At 43.5% G+C, this 21,693-nt stretch overlaps 1 protein-coding gene across 3 annotated transcripts; it reads right to left on the bottom strand.

Moving 5' to 3' along the window:
* Positions 1-4,391: 4,391 nt before the first annotated feature.
* Positions 4,392-20,584, bottom strand: chka (choline kinase alpha). Of its 3 annotated transcripts, XM_085414991.1 has the most exons (13): positions 20,093-20,232; positions 18,798-18,906; positions 18,401-18,461; positions 17,301-17,354; positions 10,410-10,523; positions 9,074-9,207; positions 8,210-8,314; positions 7,944-8,002; positions 7,763-7,850; positions 5,961-6,069; positions 5,779-5,885; positions 5,590-5,671; positions 4,392-4,880 (listed from the first exon to the last, which is right to left on the bottom strand). In XM_085414991.1, exons 2-13 carry the CDS (start codon positions 18,812-18,814, stop codon positions 4,821-4,823), a joined length of 990 nt encoding a protein of 329 aa, XP_085271117.1. In that variant the 5' UTR covers positions 18,815-18,906; positions 20,093-20,232; the 3' UTR covers positions 4,392-4,820. The 3 variants fall into 3 exon arrangements, with proteins under 3 accessions (XP_085271117.1, XP_085271115.1, XP_085271116.1); XM_085414989.1 differs by lacking the exon at positions 18,401-18,461 and having other exon boundaries at positions 20,093-20,584; XM_085414990.1 differs by lacking the exons at positions 17,301-17,354; positions 18,401-18,461 and having other exon boundaries at positions 20,093-20,584.
* Positions 20,585-21,693: the final 1,109 nt, after the last annotated feature.

Genomic DNA, 21,693 nt, shown 5'->3' on the forward strand with positions numbered 1-21,693 from the left:
TTCTTTGGGAAAAATGTTAAAAATGTCAAAAATCCCATTGATGCGAGATCGCATCACATTTCACTTCATTTGGAGTATTTGCAGACTGCTGATTTGGTAATACTGATATAAAGAAGAAACGTCTCCATGCTTTGGTGCCATGTTTTCCTGACTTTAGGACCTACCAAGACAGAAGCCAACTTTAAACTGTTTGGTTGAAGTGACTTCAAAAAAAGATACTGGTTTAATTCTTCTGAATTCTCTGCGTTATTATGAGCTTGTGGCTCTGATGCATATTTTTAATCTTAACTAAATTTGTTGTGAGTGAGTCAGCTGTGTATATTTTGCATCAGGGCAAAGAACAGAGCTAACTTCTGGTGATGAATGCTCCAAAGAGAGTGAGCTGACCCCCATAAATGATGCGCACCATAATATGAACCAAACACATGTAAACAGGCTCCCACTGTGTTGCACAACACTTTATATAATCAACTGTCAGAACTGCAGTGCTGCTTACTAATGGTAAAGAAGCACCACACAGTTGAGTTTCACATTTATGGAGAGGTTTTATTGTCCTAACTTCCAATTGTAGGATCTGCTTTAAGCCGCAAACTCTCAATTCGTTGTTATGGAATTTGATACATTGTAGCTGTGTCATCAAACAGAGCTGCCCTTATTGGCAACATGTTGACGCTGGCTAAGGTGATCTTGATTTTGAGCAGTGCGTCTGGCTGTAGCTGGGCTGCTCTGAGCCAAGTATGACTCATCACTGTTCTCAGTGCGACATTACACCGTCTCCCTCGTCTCCCTCGTCTCAGCCTCCATTATCTCAATGAACATTATACATTAATCTGACCCGCCCCTACTGTGCCAAACACTCTGCGACATTCAAGCAGGAAGAACACAAAAGAACGTAAAAGTAAATCAAGCAAAGTCACGTATAAAGTAGTGAATGATCATCATATCTTAAAGACCTCATGCTACATCACTTTAGTTATATAAAAGGATAAAAATAATGTTTCCTGGGATGCAATTGACAATCTTCTAACTGGGAAAACCCACTTTCTACTTTTAATAATTCAAACTTTCCTTTTTGATAAAGCTTAGAGTTCGGGCTGGATCAGGTGACCCTGAGCCCTCCGTTCTACAGGCTCGGGGACTTCCCATAGTGCAACTACTGCATATCATGAACCTTTGTCAGCTCTCTCCTTTGGTTGGTATTTCATCCATGATCTCTCTGCCCCTCTTTTCTCTGTTCATTTTCTTATCTGTTCCCATCGCCCCGCCTCCCCCCTCCTTAAACCTGGCTCTTCCTTCCCACTATCACCAAATGCTTGCTCTTCTGGAGCCACAACATGACTGGACTGGAAAATTAGAACACAGTTAATCTGTTGTGATGTAATGAGGAAACTGAGATACTGTGTTGGTTTCCATTCAATTTGATGAATGATCACTTAACATGCACGACACCAATTTTTGCTATTTTTAACCCAGCATAACAGAGCTTCAGAGGCACCGCGCGTCCTGGCAAGTGCCAATCATATTAACCAAGACTGCGTATCCAAACAACCACCAGAGTCAGCTGTTTTCTCATTTAACTTTTATTTGTGCAAAGCAGTAAATTTACAGCCAAAGTCATTTCTGTGTCGCTGCAGTTCACCTGAAACCTTTAAGTATGCTGTTATCTGTACGTAAGCATTCAGTATAGCTGCATAGATAGCAAAGGTTATCGCTACGAGCCACGTGACAGCGTAGGTGGGGCTGCTCTTCACACAAAACAACATCGTTGTATAAAAAAGGTGGATTGAATCAACACAAAGTACATTCACAGTAACAACAGTAATGTAAAAGGTTTTCATTAGTTATAGTTAAGTAATGTTTTCTATATAGTTTAGTGAACAGTGCCAAAAAGAAGCAGAAACAGGAGTGAAGGTTTTTGTTCCCCTGCAAGGGTTTAATTACAGTTGGATTAGAAGAACCAATTAAAGACTCATTTTAGTTCCTTTGGTCCAAAATGTGCATAAAACCTAAAGTAACGAGTACAGAATGTTAAATACTTGTAAGTTGTGATGTTGGTTTTTTCAATATGGAATGTAAGAACACACAAAACATCACAATACTGAGAGACAGCATGTACAGCAATGAAAGGTCAGGGCAAATTTCAACAAATTAAAGACAACTTCAAGTAAAGACGGAGTACAAGAAATGATCGAGAAAACAGAAAAACAAGTACTGTAACGCTTTGAATTTGAATATTTATCGAGTATAATCCACTGCTCGCAGACCTTAAGTCTCATTGTATCAAAATTTCACTACACCTAAAAAAAAGAAAATATAATAACTGTACAAAAGTACACCTGCATGTAAAATAAAGTCACAGTTCGTCACCTCCTAAAACTGTCCTCAAAAGTGCCACAGTAGACATTCAAACACCTGTGCGTGCTTCTGCCGTCAAATGTTTAGTGTAGAGAAAAGTTCAGCTTCCCCATCAACAGGTTCCCTCCACTGGGAAACGCAGCATTCGCCAGGGTCCCATTTTCAGTTTGGCTGCTTCCACAGCGCCTTTGTGGTAGCTGTACGACTTTATTTGTAGCAGCACGATCACATTTTTCAAATCTGGGGTCAAAGTAGGATCTAACAGAAGAATCCTTGGGTCACATTTTGGACTGGCTTTTGGTAAACGCCCACATCCGAACAGAGATTTTACAATCATGGACAATCACACACTTACTGATGCTGCTTATAGTCTAGTTAACAAGGTCATAAAGGACAGCCATCGACCCCAACCACCAAGTCCCTTTCGACCAGTCTAGGGTTAGCTTTTGCTTTGGGCACAACTAATCCTCAGTGATGATCTGAAACCTCGCTTGTGTTTAACTTTAAACTGTTGTCCAAAGTGTTGGGATTCAGGGAAGCGAGAATAATCGTTTTAACTGACATGCATTAAAAACTATTTCCATTTTTTTCCTATTGCTTTTCTCCAAAACAAGAGTGAGGATTCATACCGAGGGCTGGAGTCACCACCACCGCCGATGACACCTCCTTTACATTTTTAGAAACTAGATTTAGATCAGGTCTCATACATTTTAGGATTGAAAGCTATAAACCTGTTAGAAGGATTGTCTTTCTACAAAAAGGTCAAAGTCTACAGCGGGGTGGGCTTTGATTAAACCCAACGCTGACGCCTAAGCCTAGACGGGTGGCCAACGACCTGATGGATGTTAAAAGGTTAATAAAGTCGATATACTAAGAGTTGGTAACGAGGTCGAAAGCGATGTCAGCAGGAGTCCTTGTGTTACATTAATAGTGTATATTGATTTTTTTTAATGGAAAGCTTTGTTGTCATTGTCAGTCTAGCAGGCACTGCTATGCCCATGGTACCAATTAAAGTATGAAGAGGCACAGAAATAACAGGAAGATCATTTTTCACAATGTCATTTAAAGGCATGAAAAATGATGCCCCACCACTGATTGGTATGCAATAGCAAAATACTGCAATGATGCAATTACAACTAATCAGGGTGAGGTAGAACTTGGCTGGTCTCAGGATGTCTGCATGAGCTCTTTGTGCCACGTCTCTATATCAAACCTCTATATCACCACCTAAAAGTAGCACCTCAGAGGGAAGCTTGACATACACAGGACAGTGTTTGTCTGCTGCACTGCTGCATTTCTACCCTCACTCAAGCAGACAGTGGCCATAATGTGCGCTTGGACGTGACTCACATCAGTGACTCAGCTCTTGGAAACAGAGCGCTCTTGGTCTTAACTAAATGCCCCTTCAACAGCAGTCCAGTTACAAGAAGTAATCATGCCAAGTTTGACTTTGCAGCAACCGTCAGCATCATTACTCTGGATTACGGCTACAATGACGAGCCAGCATGGCAGCAGGCACTTGGGCCAAAACACCAGAGACGTCACCAACGAATCCATCACCACAATAAGGAGCCATTGTCGTGTGTTCAGTGTGAAGCTTTCTTCAATGCGGCAACAGCATCTGGTTCCCAACAGACGGTTTAGCAGCCAGGCTAAATCAGACAACACGACGTAACGTGTGCAGCTGTCACAGTGAGCCATAATAATAATGACAACATGAAACCACCACACCTTTGTCCCTTAAACAGTTAAGTGAAATCACAGGACTATAAGTAAGTCAGCTACAATGTGTCCTGTTGTAAGGAAGATACCTGACGTTCGATAGCTTTCATGTCGACTCGTTGAGGCTACCCCAGAAAAATATTCACATGTTTAGACATTCAAAATAACCGTGTTTGCCCTGGCCTGAAGATAATGTCAAACACACAAAAAAGAAAATGAAACAAACATCAAGTGGGAAGAAAGTGGAACGTGTTAATCCATCAGCCCACCAGTAGCAGACAGAACCAGGCTACTGGGAGCTCTGGCAGAAAAGCTGAGGTTCTGATTCTTTCCCACACAGCAGACACATACTGTACATACACACTGATGCAATGCTAACACTTCTGAGCTAGCCACGCTCTCAGAACGTTCATGTTAGTGATATGGTTCAAACTGGGCCGAAACAAACTTCTGACCAGCGATGAAGGTTAGTGCGAGTCCATGTGTTTCCTCTGTTTTGTTTTGGGGGGTTTTGGCCTTCAGTTACGCCGTGTAAACTTTGAGCTGCAATGATTGTGGGGCATATTCGAAGCACCTGCTAGCCACGTGATCAAGGTTTGGCTTTGGTCAACACAACACCAACAGTAGCCAGCAAATACCAGCAAGGCAGGGAGTGTAAGTAAAGCGTAGAAACTTTATCAGCCCGTGGGTCCTTGACGTTTTGGCTGAACGTGCTGTCAGAATACTGAATCGTCTCGCCTCCTTTACACAGCCCAGGTCTTCTTCTGCTGGAAGTAGGCGTCAAACCTGGCCTGTGCGTACTCCTGCAACACAGGTAAGCACAAATGAATATGTGGAAACAAGGGCTTGTTTTAAGTAAAAACAATAAATCCAAATGTAACCCTGCGTGCTCTGGGTTAAGTCACACTAATAGAACATCAGTTCGTGTCAGTGTCTTTGCACAGTGAATTCTTCCTTCTTCTTGTTTTAGATGTTACATCAGTTTGCTTGAAATTCACATTCGTGACTTTGCACTAATATCTGAATTAAGTGTTGAAAATGTTATTTAAAAGTCACATTGATGAGCTTTAAGTCTGGATCGTTTTAACCAGTACAATCTGTGCACGCTTCGGATTTTCACCAAGCGCAGCTTCCTGTCAGCTGGTGTGACAGCGTCCCGCTGCATGGCAGCCCGATCTGACCCGAGGCTGTCAAAGAAGCTGAGCACAGCCAGGCAGAAGCTCAAACTCCAACCAGAGGTAACGGTAACTTCTGTCACTGTTCGTCCTGAACAAACATATAAATTCCATGCTTCTCTCTTTTAATGACCACTGCGCATCTTTTGTGACAGCAGAGGAGACGACCAGGAAAGCCCTGAATTACCTGTTTCGATGTATCTCACTTTGGTTAAAATTAAATCCTCCTCTTCCCCACTTGACATTTTACCAAAGCTGAAGTTCAGATCTGTGCCCCGAACAACTTTGATATTGAGTAAAGTAAATAAGGACTCAAGGTAAGGAAGCAAAGACTCACCAGATATCCAAATTTGATGGTGGACAGCCGGGCCTGGATGATGGACCACAAGCCCCAAAAGAAGTGAGATGCCAGCGAGAACCTGCATCACAAAGACACAAAGTGTTTTCTACTTCCATTTAGCTTTTCACTGCAGCATCCTGCGACTTACTCTGCGTTAGGCAACGCATCTTTGTACCCTAAGCTCACCTGTTCACCTCCACGTACAGCTCTTCTTTCAGCTTCATTTGGTCCTCTGCGCTCAAGCCGTCGAACCCTTGATCGGACTCGCGCAGGTAGCTCTCAATGAAGAGGAGCTACGAGGAAACATTTCATGGCAGTCAGCAGTCCGTTAGAGAAATCGAATGAGCCCACTAACATATTTTACACACCTGCTGGGCCTTTGAAGGGTAGTTCTGAGCGCTGACTTTAAAGAAAGGAAACTCATCGCAGTTGTAGTCGTACATCCATTCACAGAAGTGGTTACCGATGTCGAATCCCCTGCAGGGTCAGAGAATGGCAAAGAAACAAGAGCACGTTTATGAGCCAGTGGTGTTCCTTGTTTTGGTTTAGTTATAATTAAAAAGATAAGATTCTCCCACAAGCAGTGACTGTAAAGTCGCAGTAATCCCGTGTGTGATTCAGTCTCATTCGTCCCTCAAGTATTCCCGAGTGCCGTTTCCCACACTGTTATCAGGAGCAGGACCTCCCCGTGCAGCGGGGGAGGCAGTGACCTGAGCTCGACCCTTTGCTGTCGCTTCCAGAGAGAAAAAGCAATAACCCACAACATGTTTTGTTTTGTTGTTCTTCCTGTGCATGTGTTATAGCACACGTGCCTCACAGGGTCACGTGTTCTATGTTATACATGGGAAGGACTTAAAGGGGCCAGGCTGAAGGGAGCTGGGAGGAGCAGGGAGTTCTGGGTAACATGCAGTGTTTCCCAGAAATGAGCGACGCATAAAGACAGAGAGGTGCAGAAACACAAGCACATCGTTGTATTCTCGTCTACTTCGGGTCATCGTCGCCTTTCTCTGGCCTTCATCCTGTGTGCCCTCAGCAGCCTGCCAAGTTCTGGTTACATAACAGCTGCAGTTAATATTTCAACAGATTAGGGTGGGCGTGAGTTAGGACGCTCGATATAACGATATATATCGGGTGACGATATAAAAACGTCTATTTGTTTCGTAGTGTGGCAAAATAAACTGTTTTGATGGTCGCTGTAGTGGCTGTATTCATTTATTAAAGTTCTCTCTTTCTCTTATATTTAATATGACCACACTACGGACGGACAAGCGACGGTAAAACAATGGCGTGGCTCCGCCGTCCGCTTGTTTGTTTTGCATATTAACCTTTCACAATAAAGCTCAAGATCCTGTTGAGACTTTTCAAAATAAACTAAATCCCGTGAAACAGTATGCAGCGTTTACGGCTGAGAAGCAAAAAAGAGGCGTCAGGTGCTAAAAAATAAACCTTAGACACAAACGTTAGAACGCTTTTCCCCGCAGCACGCCGTGTAATAAATACAAAGAAAACGGCGGCTGTTACAACTTGTGTTTAAAAATGTATCGTTTCATGCGTCGGCTAAAAGTCTCGACTCCAGCTGGAAACACTTCACACAAGTCGAGCTGCCCGAGATTCACAGAATTTACAGAAAATGTTACATTTTTGTGATTTATATCGTTACCGGGACGATAGATGTCTTATATCGGGATATGAGATTTTGGTCGTATCGCACAGCATGAGTGTAGGAATATCACTAAAACGCAGCCATAAGCCGACTGTGGCGGTTTTTCTTCTTGTTTACGCTCTGATTCTAGTATCTTTGTTTACCATTATAACCAGATTACAGGTTATAATCTGGTTAGAGCGCACTGAATGTGACACAGGTTGGTAGGAGATGAGTGACGGTGACGCAGCAGCTCAGCACTCGAGTCAGGCTGTGCTCGGCACATCAGTTTCACCAAACCATTAAAAAACTGTAAACATGGAGGTGTTTTTATTTCTAATATTTTTATTTCATTTGAATTTTTATTTTTAATGATGCTGATCCGGTTTATCGATCTGCTTCTTGTTTCTAATGCTAACCTACAATAATAACAGTAATGACATTAATAAAGACAGCAATGGACTGATGCAGAAACAGCTGGTGAGGGTTCCCAGGTCAGATGTTACTGCAGGTGTCCTGCTCGTGTACCTGTAGTTGTAGCTGCTGTATTCAAAGTCAATGAGCATCAGCTTCTGTTTGTCTGAGCTCTGGCGGCCTTTCAGCAGCAGGATGTTTCCTGAAAGGGGCAAACACACACAAGTTAGCACTGCTACAACAGAGGAAAAGAAATGGATGGTATGAAGGGCGACCTCGCGTCTTCAGGTTTTACCTTCCTGACAGTCGTTGTGGCAGAAGACCACGGGAGAATGAGTGGACTCGAGCAGAGACCTGCACAAACACAAAGGCGGTCACTTCATTATAAAGTCATGGATGTTTAGAGACTCTCAGCTGTGCTTCCTTTGCCCTCTGCGCCTGTGTAGCCGAGATTTTCACGCATGTTTCCTGTGGTAAACCAGCAAGTCTTGCGTAACAGTCAGGAAACACGCATGTGTCATGTGTGCAGTGTTTTACAGCTGCATGTCTGCAGCAACATACCTGAGCATTTCCATCTCCTGTGGGAGGTTATAGCTGAGCAGGCGGTTGAAGCGACGCAGGTGCGCCTCTCTGGTGAAGCTCAGCCTCATCACTTGGCTCAGGTACCTGATCAAAGTGTTACATCCACACACATTAATGAAAAGAGGAAAAAGTCATAGTAGAGACGTTGGAAATGGAACACACTTGTGTTGAAGTTACATTTAGTCAATGATAGCTTAGTTTTAAAAATGATAAACAATAGTTTTTAAAAATAATGAAAACCTTTTCTCCAATTTTTAAGCTGGTCTAAAAATGTCTTTGTGTTTTTGCTATTTGCTCACGTTGGCTGCTATTTCAATTTGAGCAGACAAATATGTAGATGCATGTAAGGCCCACAGTTCAGTGAACTTCAAATATATTCTAACCACATCTGCTCTATGGGTGTAATTTTCTCTTTACAGGAAACCAAAAGAATGGCCAGATAATCTCATCACATCTGGCAGCTTCCATGTGTTTCCCAGGACAACAGTTCCCAGGTTTTCCCGTCAATCTTTTATGGCGGGAAAATCAGTCAAAGAGCCGAACGGCCGGACTCAGCAGGCGATCAGCCAGACATTTAGGCATGTATGAGGAATACTGATGGAAAAAGACAGCGGCCTTTATCAGCACACGCCAACAAACATTGTGCAATGTAAACCTCGTAAACACTTGACGCATGAGGTTGAAGGTATTTCAAGGGGAAGTGCACGGCGATAGGCGGACGGCCACCTGCAGAAGCCGATAAGTAATCAGTGCTGTGACACGCTATCTGGGAGAACTTGAACTGAGGAAACTTTTCATGTGCTCACTGCCTGACGCGGTGACGTACGGGCTCGGGTGACTCACTTGTCCATGGTTCCAAACAGCCACTTTGGTTGCTTGTTGAAGGGCATCCTCATCCCGTGAAACCTGGCCATCTTCTGCGCAACCTCGGCCGAGATGCTGGAGTCGCTCAGCTCACAGGTGTCCAGTTTACGGCTCTGTCAGCAGGACATCATAAAACTGCATGAAACCATGACTCTGGCTCTAACTGCATAAATCACAGGTTTGGTCAGGGTTTCTTTGACATCCAAACTAAAATCTTATCTTGCAGAGCCCCGGTGTGTGAGAGGCGTTGGGGGTTTTTCAGACATCTGAAAACAATCTGGTCTCTGCATCCAAACGTCAAACAATTTTTAAGGTCAAATTCTGTTCTGTAAGTAATTTAAGCCTCTAAATTCGTCACTGAGCAACTTTTTAAAAATATCCAGCTTTGTTGTCACACCTGATATTCCTGTTTGAAAAGTTTTGCGACTTATCACAAACTGCGTTGAGCAATTTTGAAAAGCCCCGGACCTCAAACTGTACACGAGCTGGAGGGTTGTGTTTCCACTTGTTTTTATCCTGACACACACACACAGTTGGGTATTCATATCATGTGTGGACATAATGCTTTTCCCAGCCTCTTACCCTAAATATAACCTAATTGTAATCCTGTAACTAAAACCACATTTTGTGTCTCAAAATGCCGTCAGACTTGTGGGGACTGGTCCCCACAAAGATTTGAATACAAACACACACACTCTAACATTTCTTTCCTCTCAGTCCTAATCTTGAAAAATAAAGTTGTGAGTATTGGCAGCAGTATTGGACTTCTTTGAGTGCTCCTAAACTGCTAAAAAAAATCAAATAAACCACAAAGAGAAAATATTTTCTCTAAAACAGATTTTTGTAAATGAAACAAAACTTTGAAACCAGGTGAAATGTATTTGGAGTTTGTTCCCAACTTCATTAAACTAATCTTTATAAACTTTAGCAAAAATGAAAATAAAATGCACATTGTTTTGTAAAAAGACAGGATGTACGTCAAAATAAACTATTTCCAACAGGATACTGAGAACATCAGTACTTTGGGATAAAGTTCAACAGACAGCAGGAGTGCAGCTTTGAGAAGCCTTGGACAAAAACAAGGAAAGAAATACATTTCCAATTGTGTTTATTTATAAGTGACATCACTTCCTGCTGTTGCAGCTGGTGTCCATGAAAAGGTGATTTCGTGCTGACAACGTGATAATGCCTATTCATCCCGTAACAGCTGATCAGATCGATAAAGCACCTGCGTCTGGATCATAATGTTTGCTTCTAACTTGATTTCTGTAGAAGGAAACGTGATGCGTAAGTGCAGCTCCGCACGGGGACTTACGGGGATGTACTGCTCCAGGCGGCCCTGAGGGAAAATACCGTAGAGTTTGGGTCCGAGCTCTCGCTCAGCCAAGATGGCGAACATCACGCTCTCCAGCACCATGGCCTCGGCGCCCTGAAGATACACAACAGCAACACCGTCAACGTTTCAGGCAACACGGTGTCAGAGTTCACAGCACCTCCACCGTTAGCTCCCATCACAGCCGCAGAATAGCAAATGAGACAAAGAGCTCTTTCTGGTCACGCAGGCTGAAAACGTTAAGATTAGAGTGGATGAATCCTCTCCTCGGCCACTTTCAGACACAGGCAGACTGCCTTTGAAAAGGAAAAGTCTTCTTTTCAGGGTTTCTGGTAGGCAGCCTGCCAAAGCTGCTTTACATGAAAAGGTCTGACGTGTGAAAATGGCACAACTTCAGCAGAGTGAAGTGCACGTCTGAAAGGGGCTTAGGAGGCAATCAGGTGGTGGAGGACAAGGATGGATGATTCTGAATGAGGAGAAATGTTGTGGTTAGGGTTAGTAGGGTTTGCCTGTCAAAGCGGTGAGGAGAAACACAAGAGGTAGACGAAAATCTCCAGCAAGACTTGGCTTTGCAGTTGAAGCTGCTGGAGCAGAGGAGACAGACGGCCTTGTGTTTTCTCGTTTAATCTTAGAGACGCACAACGCTCCCACGGCAACACGTGCAGCCCGGAGACCAACGGGGGGGGTCTCATGCCAGCACAGTCACGTGTCCTCAAAGACAAAACTGTGTGCCGACTCGATTCTGCTGGAAACCAGGCTTCTCACCAAATATGCACCAGGTTTGGAGTTAAGTCTACAGTCGGGTTTCTTACTTTTACTGGAGTTTAGTTTAGGGAAAGTCATGAACAGACCATCCATGCTATTAAATCCTGTCAGGAACCAAAGACCACAGCTATCATTGATTTGTGTTTACTTCTAAGATTAGGCTTAAAACTTTCCTTTTTTAGAAAGCATATGGTTACAGCTGCATAAGCACTCTATACATTGACTATTTCTTCTTCAGTCCCCTTTTTCATCCACCATGTGTTTATACACATCTCTGAATTTAATCATTACTTATTATCACTCTGTCTCTCCTCCACAGCGCGTCTTTGTCCCATCGTCCTCGCCTCACCCCCCAGCCGGTGGCCCCGCCCCTCCCTGACCTGGTTCTGTCGGAGGTTTTTTTGTTGTTATTTGGCACTATATGAATAAGACTGAACTGAATTTTCTTGTATTGCTATATCAGCTTCAAACTGTTTGAAAAGTCTGGAACATGCAGCGTTCATCAGCTCAGTGATTTCTGAAAAACTATTAACTTTTTCAATTTTCTTTAGTGTCTTAACTTTGAAAATGTAAAGTGTAAATTGCTAAAGTGCCCATTTGATTTGAATAACCTCCACGTTGTGCTGCAGTTCAAGCCTTGAAATAAAAATCAGTGATATATTGCCATCCTCATACTGTTGAGTGAATAACCTTGAGATAAACTGCAGCAGAGACAGAGGTTTGGATCCAAACGTGCGCCTGCTTCTTTGGATAACAGCCATGGGAATGTTTCATAATGAGTGCCCGACAGGAAGCCGACTCAAAGAAAACAATGCTGCCCACTCTGTGGCCTCCTAAACATTATGAATTATTATGAACCACGTCCGTCTCAAAGCAGAACAGGACTGATCTGCCAACAAGGAAGCACAACATTGGACTCCAGGTAAAATCTCTTTAGGGAATATGGGAATCTCTGCTGTGACAAAGCTGCATGCTGCCTACACATCCAGTAACCAGTCTCTGTTTACCACGTAACTTGGTAAAGCTATACACACGGATGAGATTCTCTCGGTTCTCATGTGTTACATGGACAAGGTGAGGATGAGAAGCATCATAGGAAGTAGATTATAGTAGCGCTATACGAATAAGTCTGATTTAAACTAAACTGAACTGAGTTTTTGGAAAATTTGACGTCAGCAGAAATTTAGCAGATGCACGTTTGGTAAAACGTCGCCTTGCTCTCGAGTTATCACGTTTACAGCTGCCTGGTGGGATGACGACAATATTCCATCTGCCTTTTACGGCAGCTATGTGGCTCTTTTCCTGTTTTCTATCATATCTGCTGAAGAAAAAAGCAGAACAAACAATGCAGCACTAACAAAACACCAGTGAATTGGGCAGTACTTCGAATCTCTCCCTGGTTAGGATTGTTGCCCGGCTGGTGTAAAATTTGAATGTTCTCTTTCGTCACACGGTTCAAAAACATACGTGGGCGTTGGCTTTTGGTAAGCTGGCAGAGCCTGTGGTTGTGCATGTGAGCGTCACTGGTTGTCAGTCAGGTGGAGCGTCCTCTGATCCTGTGATGGTGTCTCGAGGCACTCAAACTGGTTTGTGAACCATTTCCACATCAATGATTGTTCTCTGAGCACTTTGTTGCTAACATCCACAGTTACCACCAATAACAGTGGCAACCTATTTACAGTAACTGTCAGCACTGCATGAGTTCTGGGATTATTAGCAGCTTAATAGTTTATTGACCTGGTTAAGGGAACGTCTGAACTTCGCATAAATACATTTAAAGCAAACTGTTATTTCCTTTTTTCACGGTTATTTCAGTCGATTATTAATAGCATAGATATCCTTCTGCCTACATCCAGATACTTCTGTCTACGTACTGTTATGCAGTACGCTGTGTAATTATGTAGTGCATGAATTTTGACGGGGCTGTGGTTTTCTAAACTGCAAACAGCAAGCTGCTGATTTACTGCGGTTGATTGTTGTGCAAGACGCAGCATGTTCTGAATGTTTAAAACCACAACGTCACACAAACAGTAACACTCAGTGCTTCCTGCAGTGAAGACGACAGCATTGCACCAATAAGTGCGACCGTGCGTGATGCCAGTGCCTGAAAATATCTGCCGTTAGCTTGTTAGCTAGCGCTGGCAGTGCTGACTCCTCTCATCCCACCATTAAACCAAAATGTGAGGCGGTTTAGAGGATGCCTGACTTTTTGACCCATATGGGTGCATCATACAGGTATACCCCGTGGTGCTCTTCATGCTCCACTTGCTAGTATGAACACAATGGACGTACAGAGCGATGGAAGTGAACACGTTAGCTCCCTCTCCCGACCGCAGAGCAGCTCGTTCACGTTTATTCCTGATCGCAGGCATTTTCAAATCTCAGACATGAATTATCCACATTATCATAATCACACAAATGCTGGCAGATAACGAGGCCTCAAAGCGATCACACTGTGCTGAAAAATAAAAAAAAATAATAATAATAAAGTGAAAGCATACGAGTGACCCAAATGTCAGTTAAGTGAAGTCCATTTCTGTTTGATGGGCTCTTTAGAGGCTGCTGCATCAGCCCACACGGTGAGCGTGGTCGGTATCGACGGTCTCGCAGCCTGCAGTCCTCCCTCGACCTCACTTTCACTTCCTCTGACCTATTCCAAATGCCAGTGTCTGTTTTACATGCATGTTTGACTTGCTTTCTCTCCCACAGGTTTGTTAATTATCAACCAGCGTTAGCCGTAACCCCGGCTGGCGGCTCGGATGCAGAAGAATCGAAACATTCCTGATGAAAAACTCCTGCAGTTTTCTGTCGCCTGACACGGCATCGTCTGTGCTGCTATCCGAGGAACATTCGGTCTAACGTGCACTCTGTTCCTGGTGAATATTTGATTATGACTGAATCCAAGTTGTTATGCCAGTCATGTGCCGGCGCTGCGTCTCTGCTCAGAGGTATTTCGCGGGCTGGCCTTGGAGCAGGTGCGCTGTGAGCTTCAGACAGCTGCTGCTCTAACCTCAATACTTATCCACTCTGCTATGAGTGTAAGACGATGGATTAATGAAGGTGATAAAAGGACATCAAAAGGAAGCACATTATCTAAGAGAATAGATCAAACTGAACTCCCTTTGAATAACTTAGGTGTTCCTCCTCCGAGTACTAAGTGATGATCACAACGCTAACCCTGACCTTGACATATTCAACTAATCTGCCAACGGCTTGGTAACAAAAATAATCTTTCTGCCTGACACAGATTTAAAAAATTCACATTTTTACCCAAAATATCTGTTTTGGTCTTCTCCAAAATATAAGATAAGGACCGAGGTTACCGTTACCGCCTGTGACAACTTAAGATCTCAGAGAAATACAGGAGGAAAGGGGCGGCACAAGCCTTCATCGCTAAAAATGGCCAACGCTTTTATATCAAGCTACATCTTGAAACCAGCACAGGGTTTGTAGCCTAACTGTGTCACTGTGTCGTCTTCACCTGGATGTAAACTGTCCGACATGAGAGCTGCAGCTCTGCTGTGACGACTGAAACATCCAAGGAATTAATCCGCATCATCCTTTCTAATCCAAATGGGATTTACGTTGAACACTGCATTGTTAGGCTAGGCGAGGTTATCTGAAGACACTCGCAGTCCAGCGTTAGCCTCACGGCGAGCTGAAGATTAGAGAAGTGGAGTCGAGGGGGAGGAGCTGCCATCTTTATGGAAAGATACTTGAGTGGAAACAATGGCTAACTTGCTGATGACCTAATCTCAGTCCCATGACAGAGAGTCATGATTCAGCTTTGTAAGGTGAAGGTCAAAGGGGGTCACATGATGCCGCGTGGGTACAGAACTTTCTGAGTCAGTGGGTTTAAGGTTCGGTACACTGCCTGCAGTGATACCCTGAACACATCTGTGCTGGTTATCTATCACTAAAATTAGTCTTTTTATGAGGCTTGCGTAACGCGCAAACTTCCTTCACTTGTGCATTTCAGCATTTTATCTTCCTGTCTGCACATTAAGAACATGCAGCCTGTCAGCACTCAGCTCGTAATTACCCTGAACATGCTTTTAGCAGGTTTACAACACACGTATTGTAAAATGTACAGCAGCAGGATGCAAATAAACAGATCCAACGAATCAGATCCGCTGTTGACTATAGAATGAGATGGAAATAGTGAAATAATACCAGTTTACCTCAGACGCACAGCTACTCACATGTAGTCCCAACTCTGCCAACAAGAGCTCAACTGACCCTGAAATATGGACGAAATCCTGAGCTTCACCTCCTCAACTGAACCATGAAACCCTCCCCGCTCATGCCTTCTCCTGAGAATTGGACCAACCCAGAATCTCCATGTCTTCCTTTTCTTGTGAGGAAACATCGGCACCCGCTCATCGTCGCTTCATGTCGACTTAATTTGTTTTAGGACAAGGTGTGCGTATGTGTTACATCACAGGTTGGCATCCAAAAAGTTTAGAGGACTGCGAGAGAAGGTAACACAAGAACTACATCCTTCAAAGCAATCATCAAAGCAGCACCTCTTTAAGCCATTGTGACCTTTGTGTGTGGGGCTGCAGTGATTGTAGGCAGTGTACTCCATAAACCCTCAGACTGTATGAACATTACATTTATGATTCATTTGGGGTCAATAACGATAGCCTGCATCACTGCTGGCCAGCTGACGCCACATAAGCCAACAAAGACATTCAGAACAGTTTATTGTAACATTGTAACATCTAAAGACTTTTTTGAACGAACCTTTATCACCTTAACAAGTACGTCTGCAGTCGTAGATGTAACTCTAGCTACTTAAATACTGCATCATCTCCTTTTTGTGTTTTGCATGTTGTGACCACAGTGTTAAGGTGCAGTATCACCAACTATGAGGTTAGTGTCAATCAGACATTTTTCATATGTATACCACCAACATGACATCAGTACTTTAGTTTTTTAATTTCTCGCTAAATTAAAATTGAAATAAAACTTTTTTGTTGTCTGTTTTGCTTTTTAACCTTTGACCTAGTTTTCTGTTTTCCTGTTTTGAAGATATACACGATCGACCTGGGCGGCTGTGGTGGCTGTGGTGGTAGAGCAGAAAGGCCAAAGTATCCTTAGGAAAGTTACTGAACTCTGATTTGCTTTAAATGCGTTCACCAAAGAGTGCACTTTGAGTTCTCGAGTTGAAAACTGCTGTAAACGAACCAGAACATTTACCTTTGCTGGAGAATAGTGGAACTAAATGACACTAAATGACCTTTGTGGTGCACAGAGGCAGCAAATTCAGCTGCAATGTCATAAAACAACAATTATTTTTAAAAATGCACAAATCATGTTAATTACATTTGTATCATTAATATGTCAGTTTAATGTGATATCAAAGAGTCAACAGAAGTACATTGCAAAACTCCAAACGGTGGTAACATTACACATTTAATAAAGGCGTGTTCACACCGACTGCAGAGAAAAAGTCCCTGCAAATATGCGACTGTGAAAGTCTTCTGGAAGCAAATACACATCCACGAGGGCTGTTTAAACTGCAGGTCATGCGGAAGAGCGTGTAAACACGGGGAATAATGTCACGTCTGCCACCGGGTAACCAGCGAGGGCGAGATTTATGCTGAAAGGGCCTAGTTTCAGAAACTGGAAGGTGTTACCGTTCAAATCAAGCCTCGAGATGCATTTTGACCAAATGAGTGAAAATGTGGACCTAACCTGTGAACCTCTGGTTGTCGGGGACGTTGAGGATGCTAAGACGTTAATGACCAGCTACAATTTATATCTCCTGGGTGTCTGTGCTTTGATGTTAAAAGACAAAATCAGAAATTGAACGGAAGAAAAAAGTAACACTTTAGATTTTCAGTCATGCAGTGTCGGGTGAGCCAGGTATTAAATTAACTGGTATTCGGCCGTTCCTGTGAATTCCCCCAAAGCCCCGCCAACGCACGTGCTCAGAGAAACCTGGCGGATCCTCTTCAGGCTCAGCGTGAGTTAGAGAGGAATTTAGGGGAGGAGAACAAATCTTCTGAGAAACAGTGAGACGGGGGAGGGGGCATACACATGTGAGTCGAGTGTTGCTGTGGACGTACACTCTGAGTAGAGAAACTGTCGTCTGTTACTTACTTGGAAGTGATTTTCTTTGTTTGACTCTCGAGAATCCCCTTTATTACAGGACATCTATCAACAAGAGAAAAAGGGAAGAACTATCCATGAATACATGCCGCCAAGCCGCCCGTCAACATCAAAGCTGTGCCCGCGGTGCAGACAGTACAGTATGAGCTCAAACACACACCGAGTCTTTTGGATGCGACAGTGCAGAAGACTGTTCAGGCAGCGGCCCTCAGACTGAAGGCAGGAGCAGAGCAGAGGCAGATGGATATGAAACCTGCACTTTTACTGAGAGCTGCAGGTTTCTGCTCATCAGCATCACATAACTTTATTGCTCAGAAACAGTCTCCAGTGCAGTTACGCTCGGTTTAATCATTAGTAGCTGTGCACTCAGACAAAGGCATTCGTCCCCTAATCATATTAGCTTTTTGATTAGACATCATTAATTCCTCCTGCGGCACGGCGAAGACGACCGCAGTTACCTCGGTTAAAGGACTCTGTGATGCGGTGCTCTCGTACATCCCCGGCAATAAAAGCTAACTGCTTACGTGCTCATTAGCAAGTACACAGAGCAGAGTTAATACTTAATGCAGGTCTCCTGCTAATGCACTCTCAGCTGCAAATGCCAAATTTAGTGGCTGAATCTCAGTTGTGACTCTGTTGTGTTCTGATCGCCAGCAGGAGATTAGAATATGCTGTGCAAACATCTCGCTGGCCTTGAACTCTTACCGCTCGCTGTTTGCAAGCAAAACCACTCCGATGTGGCGAGCGCCAGCAGCTAAGTGCTATCGTAAGAGTGGATCTGCTGATGAGTCTGACATCATGAACTCTGGACTCAGCGGCCACGTCATGCAAAGAGATTATTTTTTCCAAAAGAAGCACCTGATGGGCAGCAGAAATCTGATCTATCTGATCTGAGCCATCATCAGGTCTGCCGTTTGTCCGCTAGCTTGAAACTGAAGCTGACTTCTTAATGATTAAGAATCACAAGACAGGGATTTAGAGCAGGAAAAGGACAGGCAGGAGGACTTTGTTCTCCTTCCTAGCGGCTGAGCTACATGAGTGTGTGTTACATCTTTGTATTAGGCTGAGACTTCATAGATCTCATACTGTACCGTGTTTTTGGGTGGGTTCACCTGGGAACAAGAGTGCCCAAGGCACGCTCCTTTGGGAAGCCTACGGCAAAGAACACATGCATGTACAGCCATGGGGGTACATCACCATGTACAACAATGGCTAACACGCACACAAACACACATACATGAAGGCATAACTGCATGCATACACTAATATAAGCATGTGACACACATTCACACATAACGGCACTTTCACTCGTCTATTTTGTTGTTTATCTCTAACACTTTTACATGTCTGCTCTTATTTGTGAGTGTGAGTAAAAAGCAGTAACTGCAGACTAAAAACTACCGAGGGGGAACTACTTCCTTACGTCCTCGTGGCGACTCTGGGTTACTTTTTGCACAGTAAAACACTGACATGTGATGTGGCTCCCACCTGCAGGATGGCCCCATAGAGGCGCAGCAGGACGTTCCTCGGCTCGTCCCCAACACAGTTCAGGCTGTCGGGGAGGCTGCACAGAAAGAGCTTGTTGCTCAGACCACCCCTGGAACACAGACAGACAGCGAATATGATATTGATATTTGCGTGTGTGTGATTAAATGATGGATTCACCAGTGTATAGAAGAAAAACCCCAAAACTAGCAGCTCTGTAGTGGTTTCACATGTGCCTAACAATAAAAAGATCCCAGGAGGACACACTGCTCTCTTTTCCACAGAAGTTTTCCTCTTGAATAAGGGAGTGGCTTAAAATAGCATTTAGGAGCCAATACTGTTATCGGGCTGATACTGATATCAGCACAGCGACTGTAAACGCAAGAAGAGAATTTAAAAAATGACAAGAAATAATGTCATCAGCTGTCATCCAAGTTCTTGTGTTAAACACAGATACAGCTACCAGCCATCATTTTAAGAGGTCATGACCTGAGGTTTCATTGTTCTGGCAGCACTACATCAATCAATCCTAATCTACACTCAAAGGTTCGTTTATTTAAAAAGTTTATCATTGAGGAAAATGTGCTTTGTGTAGGGTGAACGTTTACCAATCAAGTAAAGTGGACCAGATCCTATTAAATCTAACATTTTACACTTCATGTAACAAAACTACAGTTTTTCATGTAATTAAATTATTTAAAGTCAGCATTTCTGGAGTTTTTTTTAGAGTGAGCACGATCTCTTTTAACACTGCTTCTCTAACCACGGTGCTCCACAAGGCTCAGTCCTGGGCCCATTAATGTTTCCTCTTTAATGTTTTCATTATATTTCTCATCACTGTTAAAAGTGCTTGCTTACAAAACTTCTACCAAAGAAAAGTGCTGCTTAAAAAAAGGCAGACTTTTTTAAGTTTAAACATTTGTACACTTTTAATTAAAAACTATCTGCAATAAAAATAATCACAACACTGATGCCAGAGAGGTTTAACAGTAATGACTGAAATGAGTTAAAGTCTTTGGGACAGTTTTTTTCTTTTCTGAGTGTAGACCCTTTAGATTTTTTTTTCTTTTGAGTGGGAGGTAGGCTCCCACTTGCTATCAACTACATCAGCCGTCGGGCTAAGAATACAGACTGCACTATAGCAGCAGATTCTGACACAGGAACATGAAATGAGCTCTGCTGTTTCGACCACTCTGGGTCACATGGCTCTTGTGAGATGATCTCATCAGACGGTTTACAGAAAAACACATCGGATGGTGAAAATAAACAGAAATAACGGTTCCGATGATCATCCGCACCTGATGATGGTGATCTGGAACAGGTCCTCGGCCAGGCTCTTCCAGGCTCCGTGCAGGAACTCCCTGCACCACAGATAAGCCCTCCTCCGGGTGTCTGGGTCGGGCTGGTCGGAGCGGACCAGCTCGTCACAGTCCTCCTGGGTGTCTGGCTGGACCTGCAGGGCGTTCTCGGTCACCAGCAGGCCCAGCGACATGGAGGGGGAAGAAGAAACCCCGTTGATGAATTTGGTTTTCATTTTGTCGACAGTAAGACAGGAAGTAGGCGAACGCGGGCCCCCTCCGGTGCGTGTGTCGCAGAAGGATATATTTCAGTTGTTTCTCTCGGTGTGGAGCCCGCAGTGCGGCAGGTTTCTGCTCTTTAGCTCTTTTTTAACAATAATAATAACAGTGACGATGAAAATAATCGTACGAGCTTCGCAAATGATGGAGACAAGCTAGATGCGTCCGTCCGCGCGCAGGGAATGAATCGCACTGAGAGACGCGCGCGCAGCATCTCGGAGTGGCGTACAAGGAGGGGAGGGAGGGGTCACATGACACGCCCGCGACCCTTCTCGTCTCTGGTTGGATGGCTGTGACACAGCCCCGCAGGACCAAAACAAACCCTGACGGTGCGTGCAGGGAGTGTCGGACAGAGAGAGCAATCCTGAAGTCCGGGAAAACAAACATAAGGCCCGGGGGCCAGAAAGACGCCAAACTGGTGATAGGCTACCAGAACCTTTTTGGCAACTTTTTTTTTTGCAGTTTTTTGAAATTTTGAACTTCTTGTTCTTTTACTAAGACATCTCAGGTTTTAAATGTGTGGTTAAACTTCGTTACACTGACACAAAAGGAGAGTTTCACTGGTGACAGTAAATGAAACTGAATTGGTCTGGCTGTAGTTGTGTTTGACATTCCTGTATTATACTGAAGTTTAAAGAGTACAGGCCCCCTGTGGAGCCTCTTTAGCTTGCTGTTTTCTAGAAGAAGGTACAAGAGCATAAAAAGGAGGACCAGCAGATTAAAAAAGCAGCTTCTCCCATGGGCCATCAGGCCCAGCATAAACTCTGCCGATCCCTGTGCAACATGTACTTTAGGTGGAAAGTGCAATAATTAAAATACCTCTCTTATATCCATATAATGTATTCCACTTCCACTGTAAAAGCTGCAATCATTAGAATTTTTAGCTGTTATTTATGACAGCATAAAACATATTTGTTATTACTCTTTTATTCTAATAGTATGACTTTTTTTAGTAGATGATGTGCCCTGTCTAGCTACCTAGGGGTAGCTACAGCTACCCCACAAAAAGATCCAAAAATAACCACAAAGAGGTTGGAAACTACCTCAAAGAGATAAATGGACTCAAACCAACCAGAAGATTCACAAAACACAAAGAACACACAAAGAAATGCAATTCCACTACAAAGACACACAAAATGACCTAAAGATGATCACAAACGTGAGTCACCACAAAGATACTCACAGTGGCCAGAAGGAGACAAAGACAGAGGTCAGAGTTATTACAGTTTATCATTTTAGAAATAATGGTTTCTCTTGGTTTTAATTGTTGATGTATTACTTAGCTGAAATGTTTGGGTTTTTTCACATTTGTCTTTAGTTTA

The sequence above is a fragment of the Rhamphochromis longiceps genome, linkage group LG7 (genome assembly GCF_057381845.1).
Source record: "Rhamphochromis longiceps isolate RC_006_pf linkage group LG7, R_longiceps_female_GT1.1, whole genome shotgun sequence".
Classification (NCBI taxonomy): domain Eukaryota; kingdom Metazoa; phylum Chordata; class Actinopteri; order Cichliformes; family Cichlidae; genus Rhamphochromis; species Rhamphochromis longiceps.